Genomic DNA, 23,959 nt, shown 5'->3' with positions numbered 1-23,959 from the left:
AGCACACCAGTGACATCCAGAACTTCTGTGCTCGGGCAACTTGAACTCTGCCAAAGTTAAAAAAGCAAAAAAAACAAAAAAAAAAACAAAAAAAAACAAAAAGAAGCTTTTTATTGTGTACCTTTCTCCTGTGTTTTGGCTCCCTTTGGATGATGGACACGAACCTGCAGTTGAAGTAACTGAATTATTAACTCCTTTAGAGACTCTTTTGGTCTATACTGAGTCCATATATAAAGCACTGTAGGAAGAATTTCTTCTCCTAGCTTACAAATCCGCATACGACAGTTCACAGCATACACACTGAAGAAGTCATTAATTGCTGCAAGAATATGATCCAGACCTGCAGAGGCGTTCTCCTGCCTGGAATATAAACCAAGCACTTCATCTACAGCAAAAATAGCCAACTTTATGTTAATAAGAAGTATTAACAAATAAAGAATGACTTGTCTGGATTTTTTTTAAATCTATTCCTTGAATTCTAAATTGAGCACTGAACAAACCTAACTTAATAAGTAAGGGAAGAATACTCGAAAGACCTCACCTCTGCATACTTGCAGATAATGCAAAATATTTACAAAATACATAAATAAATGCATAAAAGATTAACATTTCAAAGAGCTCTGAGTAAACAGAAAGATGTTGAAGGTCAGAATCACAGAAGTCAGGGATCGATGACCTCCACAGACCACCAAGTCCAACCCCAATTACCTACGACAAATTATCCTCTGAAATACAATTTTGACACACAAAACAAAAAGATGAAAATTACCTTGCATATCGTAGTGCTTTTTCAAAGAAGCAATAAAGATTTGAATTTAGTTCATCAGTTTGGAAGCAGCATCCTCTGATCAGTGTATGAATTATTCTAGCCACCAAGACTCTGTTAATATCTCTGGAAGGTTTGAGATACAATTTGCAGTACAGGGTCAGCAGATCTGTAAACATAATCCAAAGAATCAAAAATCATCTAAAGGTATAACTGTCTCCTTAGCCTGGGTAAAACAGTGATTTAAGAGACCAGAACATACAACTCTAACAAGCTGATTAAATGCAGAAGTTACACAGGGAGGAAAAACAACCACTTAAACAGTAAAATTAAAATATTTTGCCTGAGTTATGAAAATATCCACTTGCTATTAACATCATAGACATTTGGATCATTGTTCACAAAAGTTAATTCCCTGTTTTGCACACAGAAACAGTAAGACAATATTATCTAAACATACCACAGGTAGTTGAATGCCACAAAAACCAAAACAGAACAAAGAAACTGCAAAAACCCCCTAGAGACTACTAACTAACATTTCAGCTAATTCTTACAGAGAATTATTTCACTCCCTTTTAGCATGTCACCAGAGTCAGAATTTTCACTTGTACTATGATATGCCAGAGTGTAATGTTCCAATGAGTACCAACAGAAAAATGGAAAAGGTGTATTAGGTACTATTAAATTTTGGTTTTTTCCATTTTCTAGTATTTTTATTTAACGGGTAATTATTAAACTAATACTTCATAGAGCTTTGAAGATGCAGTGTTACACTGTATAAGCATTATTTTTATATCTTGTAGGAGAGGATCTATAAAAAGAGCTTTAAAGATCAGCACTAAAACCTACAGGGACATCTCAGTAGAACCCTGTGCAGACACAAAATTTATATCCGTGGATGCTGATATCCGCGAAGCTGCAGGGCTCTACCGGAGCCAGCGCCCCACGTGGGCAGCTCCTCTGGCATGGTTGTACCATCCCCTGCCCTGCCCCCAGCCCCGCCCACTGGGGTGGGTACCAGGCTCACTGGCAGCTGTCCCTGGTCATGCTAGTGTGTGCTAGTGGCTCACACTCTCCCAGACAGGAGTCCCTTCCATGCAGCGGTCTGTGTGTTCTGGGGCTGGGGGTGGTACAGCCATGCTGCTTTTGCCACTGCGGTTCCTGGTGGAGCCCTGCAGCTCTGCAGATATGAATTTTGTATCTGTGCAAAGCTCTACATCTCAGCACTAACTGGAATTTGGCAACTGCAGAATAGCAATTTCAAGAGCCTGTTAAAGAAATCACAATTATATTATTATACATATAAAATATATGTTAAAAGGATATTATTAAAGTTGCAAAGTCTAGAACTCAAAGTTAGGAAACGCCAGAATTAAGCTTGCCTGTGCACCTTTAACTCGGCCCTCTTGTGCATATGCATTATAATTAGGGCTCCAAGTCTGTCACAGAGATTGCGGAAGTCACGGATTCCATGACTTTCCGTGATTTCTGTAGGGACCAGTGTGGCTGGCTCCGGGGCCAGCTGCTCAGGCGGCCCGCAGGTCAGCCATACCAGCCACTGCTCTGGCAGCAGCGGTTCCAGGGCAGCAGGAACAGCCGTGGTCCACCGCCCCAGGCAGCAGTCCCTGGGAGGGCCGTCCAGAGCAGACACACTCCGCGGCCCATCCCCAACCAGCTGAAGCAGTGGTCCCTGGCTGGCTGGAGCAGCTGCGGTCCACAGCCGCAGGCAGCCAGTTGGAGCAGCCGTAGTCCACGGCCCCGGGCTGCCGGCTGGAGCAGTCGTGGCCCTGGGCTTTGGTCCCAGGCTGACCGGCCGGAGCAGCCGCGTTCTGCAGCTCAGGGCAATGGTCCCTGACCGGCCGGAACAGGATTTATACCACAGACCTCTGCCACCCGAGCTAATGGAGTAACTGATAGAGTTAGTAGGGTGTTGCCTTTTCTGTGGATCAGCACCGAGGGTGTGGGGAAAATGAGACACAGATTTTGCCAGTGGATTTCACAGATATCTGACAGCTAAAGAATAATGGGACCTGGGAATCTTCAACTCCATTCTCACCTCTGGAGGGGAATATTCTCTAGTGGGCATAGACCAGGGAGCGGCAACCTTTGGCTTGCGGCCCGTCAGGGAAAGCCGCTGATGGGCTGGGACGGTTTGTTTAACTGCTGCATCCGCAGGCACCGCCCCTGCAGCTCCCATTGGCTGCAGTTCCTGGCTGCCCCTACACTTAGGAGCCGTAGGGGGGCCATGCTGCTGCTTCTGGGAGCTACATGGAGTGGCCCCTGACCCTGCTCCCCAGCTGGAGCAGCGGAGCGGGGCAAGCCCCAGACCCCGCTCCCAAGCAGGAGTTTGAGGGCCAGATTAAAACGGCTGGCATGCCAGAGCAGCCACCGCTGGTCTAGTGGCTCAAATCCAATGAATTGTTCCACAAATTGCCCCTCTGAACTGACAAATCTACAAACAAAAATGAGCTGATCAACATGCAATAAATCTGGTGTTGAATCCACAATAACTGAAAAATATTTGGCTTGTTGAAGTTCTGCAGTTATTGTTTTTTTAAACTTTCTGGCCCATCTAATCAATGAATTCTTCACAAGTAGTAGATGGCAAATAAAAGGTACTGTCTTTAGCCTTCAGCAATATGATCTGCTAAAAATGGATCAAATGAGCAATCAGCTCCAAAATCCCCAAATAGTTACTATTATGTGGTGAACCTAACAGCTCCTTGTGGCCATGAAATGCAAGTCTGCGCTCACCTAAGAAATTAAGAACCGCTACAACATGCTTAAGAACATTTCTTCAGAACGGACACTCTGTCTGAAACTGCTGAACTAGGTACCCATCAACTGCCTTTGCATGCCATATCCATGTGAGGATTCAAATTTGGTGGTCCAAGTTTTTCTCATTTTCAGAAAGACATTCAGGATGTTTCCAGTCACTAAAACCTTCAATAAAGGAATGTGTTTTGGTTGAAAGAAGTTTGCAGACAAAGCAGTAAACACTTCCAGAAGATGGTGAGTAAATAAGCCAGTGCCACATAACAGATTCACCACTGTGCAGCTGAAAAGAGCACAGATCTGCAGACAGCAAATGCGTCTTCCCTCCAATCACCCAAGCAGAAGCAGAGAATTTTTTAATATATTTTTTTTTCGACAGGCAGCTGAATTCATAGCAATCCAAAAATTCCTGAACCTTTCATGAATGTTATCCCACAATGCAGGATCACTGCTAAATTCATCTGCTTGTATTGAATTTGTCTCATTAGCATAACTCAGTCCCAGCTTGCTTGCCTCCCGCAGATCCTGACCTGTATTTTCCTCCTCTTGAAGGCCAAGGCCTCCATTGCCAGCAAGAGTGTCCGCTGAACAAACCTTGTTGGCTTTGTCCGCTGTTTCTCCTTTCACTCTCTCCTTGAAGTACTGATTTATTGTCAGTATTTTTTGTAACAAAGCTACTTCTTTAACCTCCTTTGCTTGTTTCAGCTTTCTCTTAGCACTCCTGCTTAATGCAGATCCATATTGTGGATTTCAAAAGCAAATATAGTGGCGGTAAGTTTTTTTTACTGTCAATTCTATAGACACTGTTGGCACCTAACCAATCACACAGCTAGTCATTTGCATGTTGCAACAGGTATTATTTGAAAATACAAACTTCTGTTAAATGTTCCTGATATAATTAGTGAGATAAATGGATTGGGGGAGAGTGGGCGGGGGGTTTCTTGGACTTTTTAGTTTCTTAGGTTTGTTGCTGTAATGATATCCTCCGTCGCATCTTCAAAGCATGCTCCACTCTCCTGCATCACGTGGGGACTTGGCCATGTTTGAGATGAGTGACAATTTTACCCTGTTCATCTTGGTGGAGTGCCAGGAATTTGTACATGTGTGAGAGCCTGGCGGAGGGGATATCTAAAAGGTTATGAACCTTCACGAGTTGGGACACGAGTCAACCTCTGTCGCTCCCATTTCGAAAACCCATAAGCGCACCTTCCTCAAATCAGGGCACAGCACAGCAGATGGTGGTGGTAGTGTGGGTCCCTGGAGCAAGGGGCTGGGCAAATTGGGGAACAGCGAGGAGGACAGAATTTCCTGCCTGTGGCCTGGAAGTTGGTACCTACCTCTCCGCTGGAATGGCTGGAACTGGATCCGGGAGCCAGCCAGTTTTTTCTGTCAGCAGCTTCTCCAGGCTTCAGCAGCAGCTGCTGCTCTTCCCATCGTCTTGGTGGGGACGCTGATTTCGGTTACTCCAGTAACCAGACTTTTAGCGTCCGATCAGCATTGCTGACCGGACACTGCCAGGCCTCCTTTTCAACTGGACTTTCTGGTCAAAAACTGGAGACCTGGCATTGGGTCCCTTGGTATTAAAAACTGTACCACTAGGGGGGTGGTGGTGGTGGTGGTGGTGGTGGAGGGTGTTGGACTTGGGGCTTCAGCCCCGTGGCTTCTGCCACCAAGGCGTCTGCCCAGCGGCATCTGCTAGGACTTGGGGCTTCCCCCTGCCTGTCCCACAGTTTCTGCCAGTGCTCACGGTTTCCGCCTGACCCATGGCTTCTGCCAGGGCTCGGGGCTTTCACCCCTCCCCAACAAACAGCTTCTGCCAACTGTTTCTGGGGTGCCCATTTTTCTGGGGCCCCCAAATTGGCATGGGTCCGTGTCTTAAACCGCCACTGGTTGGAGATACGATACTGGTCTAGATGGACCACTGGTCTGATGCAGTATGGCAGCTCTTAGGTTCTTATGTTCAATATGTATGTGAATATTTTAAATCAAAACAAGACCAAAAGCATCCGTTTGATGGAGTATATCAGCAATCCCAAGTCTTTGTTTTGTCTTTTTTGTCTGAAATTATAGCAATATCCTTCAAACTACAGCTCAGAATATGATTTTACATAGTGCTTTTCTCAAGTATGACATCTCCAATCCCAAGGCACTTTCCCAGTAGTGCAATTGTTTCTGCACTTTCTTCTACTTTTACCCATGCAATATCCACCGCCATCCTCTCCTTCAAATCTTTCAAGACCCACTTCTTCTGTGGTGCTTATAATAAATCTGCTAACTGCTAATGAGCAGGTTGAGGGGCTGCCATGGGCAGCACTTTTGTATTAATTCAGAAATTATGATGTCCCTCTCCTCCATCTTTCATGTGTCAAATGCCATGGAGCACTGCTTGTATGTTCTATCACATTCCCCATCACTTCAGCATTTTTTTTTATTTTTTGGTCTTCTTAGACTGTAAGTTCTTCAGGGCTGTCCTTTACTATATGTCTGCACAGGGCTTAGCACAATGGGGTGTGCACATGATTGAGATCTTTGGATATTACCATAATACAGGTAATAACACTCACTGGTAATACATGAACCACACCAGACAATATAGTCTCAACAGTAAACTGGACATTGAAATTGATTTGATTGAGTCATTGTTCCCAGTACACAAGGGTTAATGTACATGGAATAACAGATAATAATAAAGGAATAATACTGTAATATCCACCTCTGCCTCCTTGTCTTGTCTATATAAATTCTAAGGTCTTTGGGGTAGAGGCTATTTCTTACTTTATATTATTTGTACAGTGCCTCATACAACAGGGCCTCTTAGTGCTACTGAAATACAAATAAATAATAGTAATAATAAACAGTAAATAACAATCATATGCCTAAACACATTTCTATACTAGGAAATATATGTTTGTAAATAGACGTTATTGAAATAGAAGCGTTATATACTAACCTGACCACTGTTGCTTAGATATCTCACACCAGTATTTCCTCACTGAAAGAATATCTTTTAGTAGTATGCTACTACAGTCAGTTCCATAAATAGCACAACTTGATGCATCTTTCACTATGTCCATGACATAATTCAGAAGCTCCTGACATTTTAGTCTGGGTGCTCCTATGCAGAAAATAGCAGGAGATACAAACATGGGTTTTTTAATTTAACCAAGTATTGAACAATGAAGCCAAGACTGGAATTAGTGAATTCATAAAATCTTAACATTACCATATTTATCTCAAAGTTATAGTATATTTCCTCCCATTGCATTCTTCCACTACCAACGAATATTTGAAGTTTTTTCTTGTAGCTTGCAACTTTTTTTTTTTTTAAATATTAGGAATAACGCACATATAGCATGTATGTTCTCTGTATATGACAGATCACATTGCAATTTCTATCTGTTTTTGTTAATGCCCTTGTTTTTAAAGAAACCCTTTCTAATAATGAATCTACCTAAAAGACTGTGGAGACCTGAAAAAAGGGATAAGCCATACATTGGTTACATTCACAAGCACCAATAAACAGAGAAATAACACAAAGGGATTCTGAGGTTTTAGAATGTTAGCCTGAAATGAGAGTGATATTCAGCTGAAAAAATGCATGCTAACACAGGGGTTCTCAACCTTTTTCTTTCTGAGGCCCCGCCAATATGCTATAAAACCTCCATGGCCCACCTGTGCCACAACAAGTTTTTCTGCATATCAAGTAGATTAAAAGCCAGGGCGGGTGTTAGGCGGTAGCAAGCAGGACAATTGCCCAGGGCCCCAGACCACAAGGGGCCCCCGCAAAGCTATGTTGCTTGGACTTTGGCTTCAGCCCCATGTGGCAGGGTTCGGGTGTCAGCCCCGCATGGTGGTGCTCGGGCTCTGGCTTTCTTCCTGGGCCTCAGTGACCCTTAACGCTGGCCCTGCTCTCTGGTTTATTTTGGTGGACCCCTTGAAACCTGCTTGCAGTCCCCCAGGGGGCCACAGACCCCTGGTTGAGAACTGCTCTGCTAACACATATAGGAGTCTCAACATTTAATGGAGGGAAGAAACTTGGAGAGCAGTTATGCTGAAAGAAACATAAGGAGGAGGTTAAAAACATAAGAAACAAAGTAGATGAGCTTCCAATGCAACCTGGCAGCAAAAAGCTAAATGTGATTTTGGGCTGCAGGGAAGTGATAGTCCTCATCTACAAGGCTCTGGTGAATCTGTACTTGAATACTGTGTTCAGTTCTGAGCTTCTCAATACGAGAAAGATGTAAACAAATTGGAGGGACTGTAGACAGTGTGACACAAATATTTTACTGTGGAGAGCATTAACTGATGAGGAAAGATGAACAGAACTACATCATTTTGTTAGAAGATAATTAAGTGGTCAACACATCCTTTTACAAGTATTTGAAAGATGAGGAATTGTCTAGGACTGTCCAGAGGTATAACTAGGAGAAATGGGATAGAATTCACAAAACGACAATTCAAAACTTTTCTGCTGGTCAGGGTACTTGGGTTATTGAATAGCTTCCCAAGGAAATTGGCAGAAACTTTATCACTTGAAAATTCTGCCTCAAATCATGTTTTCCTCTATGCTTTGTACAAGCACTGTCCATACCGTAAGTGCTCAGTAAACAAGTAGACTATACAAAGCACTACAATTACCTGCAGGTGAAGAAACAATTCTCTATTACCACAGAGATGAACTAATACAAATTTTCCATCTAGAACTTCTAACACCAATGAAAAAGGTTCACTGGGACATTCAAGAAAAATAAGCACTAATTTATAACCGTGGTCCTTGAATATTTTAAAATAGCATGTCATACCTTGTTCAGAGTAAACAGTTGAACCTGACAGTAAAGCAGTAAAAGATCTATAATTATATGTGGATATATAAATTACTAACTTTTATTAGCACATCTAATGAAGTATTTGACCAAACCGCTGAGCTCTTGCATCTTTTTCTGCCTGGAAGCTTGTGTTGCGGCAGATACATTTGGTTTTGCCAATCTAATACTGTCAGTTTCTTTCTGGATGTATTTCTGCAGAAACCTTTAAAAATACAAAATGGGTATTTGTCAGAACCAGGCTAATGATTAAAATAAAATGGGTAAACATTATTTGTTGAAACTTAAAATCCAGGCACCAGCTGAGCAATTTTGGTTCTGAAACAATTAATAAACCCAGATATATATTACTGGTGTAAATCTAATGGAAATAGCTAGCAGACAGTGACAGGAACTGATTATCTAGTACATTTTGGGTCTGAATTATTTTATCTATTTAGATTTTAAGCTACTTGGGGTAAGAATTGTATCTTCCTCTAAAATTTGTATAGTGTTGAGCATAAAGTAAGTGATTAAAAGGAAAATTATACTGATATGCATCTATTATTCATGTTACAATAAATATGTATAATTATTATAGCACAGAATATTTAAAAGTACTGTTTATTGTTCATAATGAAGAAAAATTTGAGTTCTTTCTAAATAAATGAGCTTCGTATCAGACTCCACAGCATGTTTTTGACTGAATATTTTAAAATTATTCCTTGAAAAAGATGCATGATTTCCATTAATTTTAATGGGAGGTGGGTTAATCATGTACTGTTCTGAGAACAGTCTCATATCACTTAGAGTGAATATGTAGTGTAAATAGACTATTAGTTTGTATTAGATGTACTACAAGAGTATATTCAAGGTTTTCATTACATCACTGATTTTCTGATCTGCAATATTTACTTGGTTTAGTGTCTGTATCTTTGTTTTCTTCTAACATAAACCCTTTTTGTGTTAGTCATAGCAAAAGTAACAAAAGATAATATAAAAATCTTTTTGATTGTTATATTACATGGTAGAAATACATCTGAAGCTTAGTTTAGATCTATAGTTTAGAAGTACGTATGTATGTATGGAAGCAGACTTCAGACACTGATTTTTAATATGGAAGCACATCATGCTATGCTCCATTTTCCTCTCAATGGAAGATTAAGATGCAACACACAGAATATATAGAACAACAGTCCTACGGGAATTCTGCACCACTGTGCACACACAGAATTCATGTCCCCCACAGATTTATTTGCTTCCTAGCAGAAAAATGATTTTCTGACAGGGAAGCAAAGGGAAGCCACAAGAGTGGTCACGCGCCCCTCCCCAGCAGCATGGACGCAGCGTTTCAGGCACCCGGAGCAGCCAGTGGAGAGGTAAATCACAGGTGGCTGGGATCCCCCGCCAGTGGTGGGTCAGACCACTCCCTCTCCACCCAACCCCCAAGCATCCAGATCCCTGAGACACTGCGCTGGCTAGCTCCAACCCCACCCAAGGCTGGGGATGACCCAGCTGGTGGCTCCTAGCCTGTGCTGGGTTCAGCTGCTAGCCCCAGCTGGGATGGAGGTGGGGGAGAAGCGCACTTCCCTTGCATGGAGTGACTGGGCCAAGGCAGACCTACCCCTAGAAATCTCCCCTGGCTCTGCACCACCCCACACCCCCTTCCTGCCCCAACACTCCTCAGCCGTGGGGGGAGGGGTCACTGTATGGGAGCTACTCTCCCAAACACCCAACCCCCGTGCATCCAGATCCCCCTGTAGGATGCCCCTCCCACACCCAACCCCTCCCCAAAGCCTGACCCCTTCACCCAGACCACCACGTGTTGAGCTCCTCACGCTCGAACCCGCACCCTGACAAGTCCCACCTTTTATGCACCTGGACCATCCCGATGAGCAGCCTGCACCTGGGCCCCAAACATATGCACCCAGACCTCCACCCCACCAAGCCCTGCTCCCCAACACCTGGACTCCCGCAATCAGCCCCCACATCCAGATTCCCCTGCTGAGCCCCATCCCCCCACATCCAGACACACCCTGCTAAGCTCCAACTACCTTCACCTAGACCCTCCTGCAAAGTCCCATTGTCCCGGCACACAGAACGCTCCCAATGAGCCTCTGTGCATACATATCCTCCCTGCTCCCACACCCAGATTGCCCCACACAGAACCTTTTCACTCCACACTTCGATCCCCCCCACTAAGCTCCTCTACACTTGGATCCTGCCAGGCTAAGCCTGCCTGCCCACACCTGGTGCAGCTGGCGCAGAGAGGTAGGGCCCCAGGGTGTTTCTGGGGCAGTCTGGCCCTTGCATTGTGCAGCCTCATTACTGAGTACATGTCTCTGGCTGGGGCTGCACAGTGATCTCCCAACTCCGTGCAGCCAGAGGCCTTATCTCCCCATTGCCATGCTGGAGCCTCTACGTTTATTTATTGACAAAAAAATTGCAGAATTTTAAAATATTGTGCACAGACTTTTTATTTTTCTGGCAAAGAATTTTTAATTTTTTGGTGCAAAATTCCCTCAGGAGTAAGAGCAGATTCCATATTAAATATGAGAGCCTCCACAGACCGTACAGTATAACTCCTTTGGCCCATGAGCCACAATTCAGCTATCCTAGTTCAAAGGACTGATTAAAAACATACATTTCTAATAACATGTCTATACCATATGTATAGTCTATAGTCCATTCAAAGAACTGCAAATTGAAAGCTGGACACAAACTGAAAATATTTATTAGAAAAAAGTAATGTAAAGTTAGTACTTATTGTAAGATAAAATCTGAACAGGTGACTAACAATAACTACACTAGCAATCAACCTTATTTAATCAAGTTTCTGCTAGCATTGAAGCATGGTGTGACCAGGCCTTAGTATCCTCTGCAACTGGTAAACTCTTACACTGAGCCATGTCACTTTCTTTTTGTGACTATCTTTAAAAATATGTAAATTTAAAATAATTTTTTAAGACATTTCTTATTTACAGACAGACAGACAGACAAGATTATGAATCCAATCTACAGCTCTAGGAAAAATATTGGTGTTTATCTGATAATCTATTAAACAAAACAGTGCTGTTTTGTACAGTGAGAAAGACAGCAATTTAGACAAAAATGATACCTAAATACAGCATCCCAGTTCAGTTGTTTTCCTTGTTTAGAGTCAGAATTACGATCCAGTTGGTTAATTGTTTCAGAATCACGGATGAGACGTTTGAATTTTTCAACTTCTTTCTGAAAATGTGTTTCAGGAAAAAGGTTATTTATTATGCATTCACTCCACTGTTTTACACACACACAAAGGGATTTTAATTACCCTTCGCTCTGTAATTTTGTCATTTTCAAGTTGACGGCAGCAAACAAGCAGCTCATGTAGCACAAGACTCATGGTTCAACTTAGCAGCTGATAAATAATCTGCATCTGTAAATGGGAGTAAAGACAATCAGTATTTTAATTATGAAATAAACTGCCTTACTACTGTAGCTAGCCAACCTACTTAAAAGATGGGAAATGCAACGCAAAATGGGATTCTAGCTTCAATTTTAAGTCTTTTAAAAATACGTTACCTGAAGTGTTTTGATATTTTAGTTGCTTTCAGTTCATAATTGTGGTCATCCTGTCTTACATGCATAGGTATTTTTAAAAGTTATGTTTTATTTCACAGAGAGGATCACCAGAACCTGGATTGGTCTTGTGGGCCATCAAGAACAAGTAGAATCAGAAATAGTCTCATTACAAGAATGTAACACATTCTCACAAGTAGTTGTTATGGAACAATTGACAACAATGAAGGCCATCTCATATGACTGTGGGTAGGTTTACACAGGGAAAAAAAAAGACGCGGCTAGTCCTGCCAGCTGACTCAGGCTCACAGGGCTCGGGCTGCAGGACTGTCTCATTTCTGTATAGACTTCTGGGTATGGGCTGGAGCCCTGCAGGCAGGAGGGTCCCAGAACTCAGGCTCTCAGTCTGACGCCAGATGTCTACACAGCAATGAAACAGCCCCACAGCCCAAGTCGGCTAGCACGGGCCAGCCCCGGGTTTCTCTTTGTTCTGTAGACATACTCTCTGACTTCTGCCCTGACATAGAGAAGTGAGAGCTGGGTAGACAACACAGACCAAAGCATCAACAGTGAACAGATGACACCTAGCTCTACAGTTCTTTTGGATGACACAGAAAGCTCCATCTCTCAGCACTCAGCCCAAAATCAGAAGCTGTCTAAAGCTCAGCCAAGGGAAGACTAAGGTAGACTAAGACTAAGTGCTGGCAGGAAAAGGGAATCATTTTGAAAAAAATTTTCCTCCTCTATAACATCCCCCTCTATCAAGAGCATCTACCTTCAGACTGGTTTCAGAGTGGTAGCCGTGTTAGTCTGTATCACCAAAAACAACAAGGAGTCCTTGTGGCACCTTAGGGTATGTCTACACTACACACGGGATCGGCGGGCAGCTATCTATCAAGCGGGGGGTCAATGTATCGCGTCTAGTCTAGATGTGATAAATCGACCAAGTGCTCTCCCATCGACTCCTGTACTCCACCACCACGAGAGGCGCAGGCAGAGTTAGTGAGGCGCAGGGGGAGTGGCAGCAGTCAACTCACTGAGGTGAAGACACCATGGTAAGTTGATCTAATTATGTCGACTTCAGCTACGTTATTCACGTAGCTGAAGTTGCATAACTTAGATCGATCCTCGCCCCCGTGTGTAGACCAGGGCTCTGAGACTAACAAATTTATTTGGGCATACACTTTCGTGGGCTAGAACCCACTTCATCAGATGCATGGAGTGGAAAATACAATAGTAGGTATAAATACACAGCACATGAAAAGATGGGAGTTGCCTTACCAAGTGTGAGGTCAGTCTAACGAGACAATTCAATTAACAGTAGGATACCAAGGGAGGAAAAATCACTTTTGTAGTGATGAGTGTGACCCATTTCAAACAGTTGACAAGAAGGTGTGAGTAACAGTGGGGGGAAACTAGTATGGGGGAAATTAGATTTAGGTTTTGTCATGACCCAACCACTCCCAGTCTTCATACAGGCCTAAATTGATTATGTCCAGTTTGCAAATTTATTGTAGTTCTGCAGTTTCAGCTTCATGAAAAAACTCATGCAGATACAGACAGACATCATCTTCCTTTCCAAATGCAAACAAATGGACATCATACCAAAAGGACTGAAGGTAAAAAATCCATTACAATCAACATACCACACAGACTATGGTGAGAGATTGTGCCACACGCTCTCAAAGAAACTGTGGAACCACCTGATCAACATCCTATACAGCAAACAGGAGAAGATCAAGAATGAACTCTCAAAACTAGAAACTCTTAAAAAAACCAATCTTCCACACAAACACCCTCGTGTCTGGACTTCACAAAAACTAGACAAGCCATTTACAACACACACTTTGCTTCTCTACAGGGGAAAAAGGACACTAAACTATCTAAACTCCTACACACCACAAGAGGCCACAACAGTGGTTCCCTTAACTCATCCAACAATATTGTTAATCTATCCAGCTATGCTATGCTACTAGCCCACCAGAAGAGTCTGTCCTATCTCGGGGCCTCTCCTTCTGCCCCACCACCCCAAAAACATGACACAGTTCTGCAGTGACCTAGAATCCTACTTTCGATGTCTCCGACTCAAGGAATATTTCCAACACACCACTGAACAGCACACTAACCCACAAAAAGCTTCCTACCAACACTACAAAAAGAAGGATTCTGTGTGGACTCCTCCTGAAAGTCGAAACAACAGATTGGACTTCTACATAGAGTGCTTCCACCGACGTGCACAGGCTGAAATTGTGGAAAAGTAGCATCACTTGCTCCATAACCTCAGCCATACAGAACACAATGCCATCCACAGCCTCAGAAACAACTCTGACATTAAATATAAAAGGCTGACAAAGGAGATGCTGTAGTCATCATGAATAGGTCGGAATACGAATGAGAGGCTGCTAGTCAACTCTCTGATACCACATTCTACAGGCCATTACCCTCTGATTCCACTGAGGATTACCAAAAGAAACTACACCATCTGCTCAAGGAACTCCCTGGAGAAGCAAAGGAACAAATCTACACTGACACACCCCTAGAGCACCAACCAGGGGTATTCTATCTGCTACCCAAAATTGATAAACCTAGGAATCCTGGATGCCTCATCATCTTGGGCATTGGCACCCTGACAGCAGGATTATCTGGCTATGTAGATGCTCTCCTCAGGCCCTACGCTACCAGCACTCCCAGCTATTTTCAAGACACCACTGACTTCCTGGGGAAACTACAATCCATCGATGATCTTCCAGAAAACATCCTCCTGGCCACTCTGGATGTAGAAGCCCTCTACACCAACATTCCACACAAAGATGGACTATAAGCTGTCTGGAATAGCATCCCCAATACTATCATGGCAAACCTGGTGGCTAAACTTTCTGACTTTGTCCTCACCCACAACTATTTCAATTTGGGGACAATTTATATCTTCAAGTCAGTGGCACTGCTGTGGGCACCCGCATGGCCCCACAGTATGCCAACATTTTTATGGCTGACTTAGAACAAAGCTTCCTCAGCTCTCGTCCCCTAACTCCTCTACTTTACTTGCGCTACACTGATGACATCTTCATCATCTGGACCCATGGGAAGGAGGCCCTTGAGGAATTCCACCATGATTTCAGCAATTTCCATCCCACCATCAACCTCAGCCTGGACCAGTCCACACAAGAGGTCCACTTCCTAGACACTACAGTGCTAATAAGCGATGGTCACATAAACACCATCCTATCCCGGAAACCTACTGACAGCTATACTTACCTACATGCCTCCAGCTTTCATCCAGACCACAGCACATGATCCATTGTCTACAGCCAAGCTCTAAGATACAACCACATTTGCTCCGATCCCTCAGAGACAAACACCTACAGGATCTCTATCAAGCGTCCTTAAAACTACAATACCCACCTGGTGAAGTGAACAGATTGACAGAGCCAGAAGGGTACCCACAAGTCACCTACTACAAGACAGGCCCAACAAAGAAAGTAACAGAACGCCACTAGCCGTTACCTACAGCCCCCAACTAAAACCTCTCCAGTGCATCATCAAGGATCTACAACCTATCCTGAAGGATGATCCCTCACTCTCACAGACCTTGGGAGACAGGCCAGTCCTCGCTTACAGACAGCCCCCCAACCTGAAGCAAATACTCACCAGCAACTACACACCACACAACAAAACACCAACCCAGGAACCAAAACCTGCAACAAACCCCGGTGCCAACTCTGTCCACATCACCATCGTAGGACCTAACCACATCAGCCACACCATTTGGGGCTCGTTCACCTGCACATCTACCAATGTGATATATGACATCATGTGCCAGCAATGCCCCTCTGCCATGTACATTGCCAAACTGGACAGTCTGCACGCAAAAGAATAAATGGACACAAATCTGACGTCAGGAATTATAACATTCAAAAACCAGTAGAACACTTCAATCTCCCTGGTCACTCAATAACAGAGCTAAGAGTTGCAATTCTTCAACAAAAAAACTTCAAAAACAGACTCCAATGTGAAACTGCAGAACTGGAATAAATTTGCAAACTGGACACCACCAAATTTGGCCTGAATAAAGACTGGGAGTGGTTGGGTCATTACAAAACCTAAACCTAATTTCCCCCACTGTTACTCACACCTTCTTGTCAACTGTTTGAAATGGGTCACTCTCATTATCACTACAAAAGTGATTTTTCCTCCCTTGGTATCCTACTGTTAATTGAATTGTTTCATTAGACTGACCTCACACTTGGTAAGGCAACTCCCATCTTTTCATGTGCTGTGTATTTATACAATACATTTATTGTATTTTCCACTCCATGCATCTGATGAAGTGGGTTCTAGCCCACAAAAGCTTATGCCCAAATAAATTGGTTAGTCTCTAAGGTGCCACAAGAAGCCCTTGTTGTTTTTACCTTCAGACTGTTAAATTTGCAGCCTCAGGGTCCTTTTGGACTCAGTACCATAGGATGCCAAAGCAGCCATGGCAGGAAAAAATGACCACCTCCCTCTGTGACTAGCCAGAATATTGGCTCCATCCTATTAACACTGACCTGGTCTTCATGAGCCACGTATTAATTTCAAACTGAAACTGAATTATGTTTTTCTTGCAAAATACAAAAGTAGAAAAATTTTGGTTGGGTCAAACGAAATGTTTTGAAAATGTTGATATTTTAAAAAAAATACTGAAATGGGTAGTTTAGAAAATGCCGAAACATTTTGTTTTGACGTTTCTGAAAAAAAATCGAGGTTTTTGGGGGCAAAAAAATTTGCTGAATTTGACCCAAATTCACAAAGTTTTGGTGCCTCTCACAAATGCATTTTTCAACCAACTAAATATTCAACAACAAAAAAATGCTCAGCTCTGAAGTTGAGTGCCTTGCACCTCAAACCATCAGACTTCTTTCCCAGTCCCTGGATCATGTTTAGGGCCTTCTTTGGCCCATATTTCCACATCCTTCTTGAAGTGTGGACACCAAAACTAGACAATATAATAGTAGTGATCTTAGCAATGCTAAGTACAGAGGCAAGAACACTTCCTTATGTCTACTTAATAGTCCACTTTTTATACATCCAAGGATTGCATTCATTCTTTTTGCCAGAGCATTAAACAGAAAGCTCATGTTGAGGCAAAAAGAAAAGGAGTACTTGTGGCACCTTAGAGACTAACTGGTGAGCTACAGCTCACTACATCAGATGCATTCAGTGGAAAATACAGTGGGGAGATTTATATACATAGAGAACATGAAACAACGGGTGTTACCATACACACTGTAACGAGAGTGATCACTTAAGGTGAGCTATTACCAGCAGGAGAGTGGGGGCGGAAAAAACCTTTTGTAGTGATAATCAAGGAGGGCCATTTGCAGCAGTTGACAAGAACGTCTGAGGAACAGCGGGGGTGGGAGGGAAAGGGAAATAAACATGGGGAAATAGTTTTACTTTGTGTAATGACCCATCCACTCCCAGTCTTTATTCAAGCCTAAATTAATTGTATCCAGTTTGCAAATTAATTCCAATTCAGCAGTCTCTCGTTGGAGTCTGTTTTTGAAGTTTTTTTGTTGAAGAATTGCCACTTTTAGGTCTGTAATCGAGTGACCAAAGAAACTGAAGTGTTCTCTGACTGGTTTTTGAATGTTATAATTCTTGACGTCTGATTTGTGTCCATTTATTCTTTTACGTAGAGACTGTCCAGTTTCACCAATGTACATGGCAGAGGGGCATTGCTGGCACATGATGTCATATATCACATTGGTAGATGTGCAGGTGAACGAGCCTCTGATAGTGTGGCTGATGTGATTAGGCCCTATGATGGTGTCCTCTGAATAGATATGTGGACACAGTTGGCAAAGGGCTTTGTTGCAAGGACAGGTTCCTGGGTTAGTGGTTCTGTTGTGTGATGTGTGGTTGCTGGTGAGTATTTGCTTCAGGTTGGAGGGTTGTCTGTAAGCAAAGACCGGCCTGTCTCCCAAGGTCTGCGAGAGTGATGGGTCGTCCTTCAGGAAAGGTTGTAGATCCTTGATGGTGCGTTGGAGAGGTTTTAGTTGGGGGCTGAAGATGATGGCTAGTGGCATTCTGTTATTTTCTTTGTTGGGCCTGTCCTGTAGTAGGTGACTTGTGGGTACTCTTCTGGCTCTGTCAATCTGTTTCTTCACTTCAGCAGGTGGGTATTGTAGTTGTAAGAACGCTTGATAGAGATCTTGTAGGTGTCTGTCTCTGTCTGAGGGGTTGGAGCAAATGCGGTTGTATCGTAGAGCTTGGCTGTAGACAATGGATCGTGTGATGTGGTCTAGATGAAAGCTGGAGGCATGCAGGTAGGGATACCGGTCAGTATGTTTCCGGGATAGGATGGTGTTTATGTGACCATCGCTTATTAGCACCATAGTGTCCAGTAAGTGGATCTCTTGTGTGGACTGGTCCAGGCTGAGGTTGATGGTGGGATGGAAATTGTTGAAATCATGGTGGAATTCCTCAAGGGCTCCTTTTCCCTGGGTTCAGATGAAGAAGATGTCATCAGTGTAGCGCAAGTAGAGTAGGGGCATTACGGGACGAGAGCTGAAGAAGCGTTGTTCTAAGTCAGCCATAAAAATGTTAGCATGTTGAGGCAATTATTCACGATGACACCTATGACCTTCTCTGAGTCACTGCTTTCCAAAAGCTTCTCCAATCCTGTAGAAATAATTTGCATTCCTTTTCCCCAGATGTAGAACCTTACGTATGGGTGTATTAAAACACATTTTGTTGGATTCTGACAATTTAACCAGGCCATTCAGCAGCTTCCTACTAGGTAACATGAGTCACTGATGAACACATCACCTTAGTGTTCCACTCTGCACTGGCTCCTGATAAATACAGCATCCAATTCATGGTCTCTGTCCTGATATTCAAAGCCCTCCATACTGTTGGCTCTAGCTTCCCAAGACATAGCCTCTGTCTCTCCAACTATGATCATGAACTGCCATGATAGCTATATTGTACTATAATAATGAAATCTTCAACCAGTGGAGGAGGCAGAACTTCCAAAAGTCACATTAAATTATGGAACTCACTCCCTCAGGAATTATCACAGAACCAACCACTTTCAGAATGAAATGCAAAAACTCTTTTCTCCAAGCTTTCCCTCAATATGTTCAAGCTACGACCTCTTACAGATTAGAAATTTATATGGATAATGCAAAAGTCCAGTTATATTACATAGGTTTTAAAAAACAATATAACCCTCATGCTTCTGAGCATAAACCAACCACTAAATGATGTGAGCTAGCAACAAAAATCAATTATTTTCTCAACTCTACTCCTCATATGGCCATGTTATTCCATAATTGTCCACCACAGAGTTTCTTGCACTCTTCTCTGAATGATCACTGTTCAGAGACATAATACTGGACTACATGGACTGCTGGCCTAGTCCACTATGGCAATTCCTATGTTCCTAATACTTATTGTAATATATACAGGAAGTGCAATATAGTAGCCATAACATTGCAGTAGAAAAACTTTGAAAAGACACTGTCAATTTAAGTGATTTGTAAACAAACTTCTTGTTACTAATATGAATATCACAATATCACAGATTATTGAAACTGAAACAACTATGAAAATCCAAGTTATGTTTCACTATTTATGCTGTTTGTTTACTTTTAATCTCCTGAATCTAGGCAATGAAAATGCATTTAGTCTTTAATCAATTTCACTTTTATTTATTGTCAATTTGTTTGAAGTTCTTAATGAAGCAACCTTTAGGTTACTGCAGGGAATATTTGTTTGAAGGCAATTTTTACTATTGGAATGTTTTTTTAAAAACCATGAACATGTTTTCATTGGTCTTAGGTTTAAGAAAGACCTGTTTTTAAAAAGATTTAGAAATTTAGATTTAGGAAAAAAAAAGAATTTAGAAATCATCGTGTCACTTGGAATTTCCTGGCATTTAAATACTTTGCCTCCTATTTAGCATTATGTTAAGCTCATTACTACGTTCAATATGTAATAAACAGAAATTAAGAATTACTAGAAAGAAACTAACACACCACTTAATCCTAGCAGGAACAGAAAAACAGTTTGTTCAGATAAAGCAAGACCTGACAAATATTCTTTCAAACACCTTCTCACTTTGCAATTGTTTTGATTTGATAAACAAAACTTACATTTTATCCTTTGAGATGTTTCATGTTTAACATTTGTACGCTACTTTAAAAAAAAAAAAAGCACGAGTCTAAAAGAATGTAGAACTTGTAAAACCAGATGCTGCCTAGTATCAGATTGATCAGTAATACTTTTCTCACATTGACTTAAACAAGACTCAAAATAAAGAATACATTAGAACAGAGGTGTATGCAGGCTAAAACAGAGTCCTAAAATTCAACCTTTGACTGACCTTTTCCTGTAACTTGAGGCTACAAATAAAGTTGCACCACCCTAGATTCCTGTTGCCAGTGAACTTGAGCAATAAATAGGGCCCTACCAAATTCACGGCCATGAAAAACATGTCATGGACCGTGAAATCTCGTCTCCCTCCATGAAATCTGGTCATTTGTGTGCTTTTACTCTGCACTATACAGATTTCACAGGGGGATACTAGTGTTTCTCAAATTGGGCGTCCTGATCCAAAAGGGAGTTGCGGGGGAGAGGTCACAAGGTTATTTTAGGGGGGGTCGCAGTATTGCCATCCTCACTTCTGCACTGCCTTCTGAGCTGGGAGGCTGGAGAGCAGCGGCTGTTGGCCAGGTGTCCAGTGCTGAAGGCAGCACCCCGCCAGCAGCAGCAGCGCAGAAGTAAGAGTGGTAATACCATACCCATGCCACCCTTACTTCTGCGTTGCTGTCTTCAGAGCTGGGCAGCCAGAGAGCAGCAGCTGTTGGCTGGACACCCAGCTATGAAGGCAGTGCCCCACCGCAGCAGTGCAGAAGTGAGGATGGCAATACTATGCCATGCCACCCTTACTTCTGCACTGCTGCCTTCAGGTCTGGGCGGCCGGAGAGCGATGGTGGCTAACTGAGGGCCCAGTTCTGCAGGCAAGAGCGCAGAAGTAATAGGGGTGGCAATACCATACCATCCTTACTTCTGTGCTGCTGCTGGAAGAAGCTCTGCCTTCAGAGCTCTGCACCCGGCCAGCAGCTGCTCCTTTCTAGCTGCCCAGCTCTGAAGGCAGTACCGCCACCAGCAGCAGAGCAGAAGTAAGGGCAGCAGTATTGCAACCCTCCCCCCCACAACTCCTTTTTCGGTCAGGACCCCTACAAATACAACACTGTGAAATTTCAGATTTAAATAGTTGAAATCATGAAATGTAGGATATTTAAAATCCTATGACCATGACATTGACCAAAATGGACCATGAATTTGATAGGACCCTAGCAATAAGCTATTTCTATCTATCAAGGAGACTAGAAAAACAAGGAATGCAATGGCTATGTACATTTATAGGTGTTATCATCAAGCATTTGGCAGTCTTTGGTGTGTAGTCTTTGGTGTGTGAAATGTAGTCTTTGGTGTGTGAAAGTGGGTACCCTAGATTTGCATGGAAGATGTGCTTATGTGCCATAAAGATGCAAAACTAATTTCTTCAAGATAGCAGTCCCACAATAAAGTTTTTATATGTACGCTATACATTAGAAAACCTAATAAACAAATCAGCCTCTTTGTCCTATAGGCCAAGAAGAAAGAGAGCCAGAAACATTTTTTTATTTTATTTTAAATACTTTGGCAGTGTTCATATGCTGTGGTGGTGGGGGGCTAGTGAACATGTATCAAATCTGCTCCTTGTTTTGTATTCAGAGAGCATTCTGCTTCCCCTGGTGAGAAATATAGGTTTTTAGCGCTTTTTACTTACTAACCTCTCAACCTCCATACCAGCCCAACTACAGCAGAATGAGCTCGATTCTGTTGTGGTTCTGTGCATGAACAGAATTAAATTCCGAGTGCAGGGGCAAATCTGTCCTCAGTTTTACCTGTGTAACCTCCCTGAAAGGAAGGATTTACATCAGTGTAACTGGGAGTCTAGTTTGACCTGCAGAAGCTTTATTAGAGACCATGCTCATGAGAGGGAAAAAACCCAGCTTAATTCTCAGATCCCAGCTTGACCCTGCAGGATTAATGGTTAGAGAGGAGTATAAAGATATTGCTCGAGCACGCAGTGACGTAATCAGGAAGGCGAAAACACAACTGGAGTTGCAGCTAGCAAGGGATGTGAAGGGTAACAAGAAGGGTTTCTACAGGTATGTTAGCAACAAGAAAAAGGTCAGGGAAAGTGTGGGACCCTTAAGGAATAGGGAAGGCAACCTAGTGACAGATGATGTGGAAAAAGCTGAAGTACTCAATGCTTTTTTTGCCTCGGTCTTCACAGACAAGGTCAGCTCCCACACTGCTGTCCTGGGCAACACAGTATGGGGAAGAGGTGAGCAGCCCTCAGTGATGAAAGAACAGGTTAAGGACTATTTAGAAAAGCTGGGCATGCACAAGTCCCTGGATCCAGATCTAATGCATCCGAGGGTGCTGAGGGAATTGGCTGATGTGATTGCAGAACCATTGGCCATTATCTATGAAAACTTGTGGCGATCGGGGGAGGTCCTGGACCATTGAAAAAAGGCAAATATAGTGCCCATCTTTAAAAATTGGAAGAAGAAGAACCCGGGGAACTACAGACCATCAGCCTCACCTCAGTCCTTGGAAAAATCATGGAGCAGGTCCTCAAGAAAACCATTTTGAAGCACCTGGAGGAGAGGAAGGTGATCAGGAACAGTCAACATGGATTCACCAAGGGCAAGTCATGCCTGACTAACCTGATTGCCTTCTATGATGAGATAAATGGCTCCGTGGATATGGGGAAAGCAGTGGACGTGATATAACTGGACTTTAGCAAAGCACAGTATTCTTGCCAGCAAGTTAAAAAAGTATGGATTGGATGAATGGACTATAAGGTGGATAGAAAACTGGCTAGATTGTCGGGCTGAACGGGTAGTGATCAACAGCTCGATGTCTAGATGGCAGCTGGTATCAAGCGGCGTGCCCCAGGGGTCGGTCCTGGGGCCGGTTTCGTTCAACATCTTTATTAATGATCTGGATGATGGGATGGATTGCACCCTCAGCAAGTTCGTAGATGACACTAAGCTGGGGGGAGAGGTAGATATGCTGGAGGGTAGGGGTAGGGTCCAGAGTGATCTAGACAAATTGGAGCATTGGCGCAAAAGAAATCTGATGAGGTTCAACAAGGACAAGTGCAGACTTCTGCACTTAGGACGGAAGAATCCCATGCACCATTACAGGCTGGGGACCGACTGGCTAAGCAGCAGATCTGCAGAAAAGGACCTGGGGATTACAGAAGCTGGATATAAATCAGCAGGGTGCCCTTGTTGCCAAGAAGGCTAATGGCATATTGGGCTGCATTAGTAGGAGCATTGCCAGCAGATTGAGGGAAGTGATTATTCCCTTCTATTTGGCACTGGTGAGGCCACATCTGGAGTACTGTGTCCAGTTTTGGGCCCCCCACTACAGAAAGGATGCGGAAAAATTGGAGAGAGTCCAGCAGAGGGCAACGAAAATTATTATAGGGCTGGGGCACATGACTTATGAGGAGAGGCTGTGGGAACTGGCCTTGTTGACTGCAGAAGAGAAGAGTGAGGGGGGATTTGATAGCAGCATTCAACTATCTGAAAGGAGGTTCCAGAGAAGATGGAGCTCGGCTGTTCTCAGTGGTGGCAGATGACAAAACAAGAAGCAGTGGTCTCAAGTTGCAGAGGGTGAGGTTTAGGTTGGATATTAGGAAACACTATTTCACTAGGAGGGTGGTGAAGCACTGGAATGGGTTACCTAGGAAGATGGTGGCTCTTCCATCCTTAGAGGTTTTTAAGGCCCAGATTTAGCTGGTGTTGATCCTGCTTTGAGCAGGCGATTGGACTAGATGACCTGCTGAGGTCTCTTCCAATCCTAATCTTCTATGAAAACACATTTTATTTTGAACTGCATATATATGACACAGATGATCCTGAAGGACAAACATGGGTCTCCATGGCACTGTGTTCAAGTACACAAAGCACTGCATGGCAGAACTGAAAGGGGAGAGAAAATA

General features: G+C 43.1%; 1 protein-coding gene across 3 annotated transcripts in view; it reads right to left on the bottom strand.

Annotated features, from left to right (window-relative positions):
* The window catches only part of ATM (ATM serine/threonine kinase), a 146,245-nt gene that overhangs the window by 120,948 nt on the left and 1,338 nt on the right, over positions 1-23,959 (bottom strand). For all 3 annotated transcript variants that reach the window (XM_077808924.1, XM_077808908.1, XM_077808917.1), the window contains exons 2-7: positions 11,657-11,761; positions 11,462-11,574; positions 8,424-8,569; positions 6,492-6,656; positions 770-935; positions 122-360 (exon numbers count right to left, since the gene is read on the bottom strand). In XM_077808924.1, the coding sequence (XP_077665050.1) occupies positions 122-360; positions 770-935; positions 6,492-6,656; positions 8,424-8,569; positions 11,462-11,574; positions 11,657-11,728 (901 nt within the window). In that variant the 5' untranslated portion in view covers positions 11,729-11,761. The remainder of the gene's footprint in view (positions 1-121; positions 361-769; positions 936-6,491; positions 6,657-8,423; positions 8,570-11,461; positions 11,575-11,656; positions 11,762-23,959) is intronic.

This window comes from Eretmochelys imbricata, chromosome 1 (assembly GCF_965152235.1).
Source record: "Eretmochelys imbricata isolate rEreImb1 chromosome 1, rEreImb1.hap1, whole genome shotgun sequence".
In the NCBI taxonomy this organism is placed as follows: Eukaryota; Metazoa; Chordata; order Testudines; family Cheloniidae; genus Eretmochelys; species Eretmochelys imbricata.
Note: the sequence above shows the minus strand (reverse complement) of the source record. Positions and strands in the feature narration are given on the sequence as shown.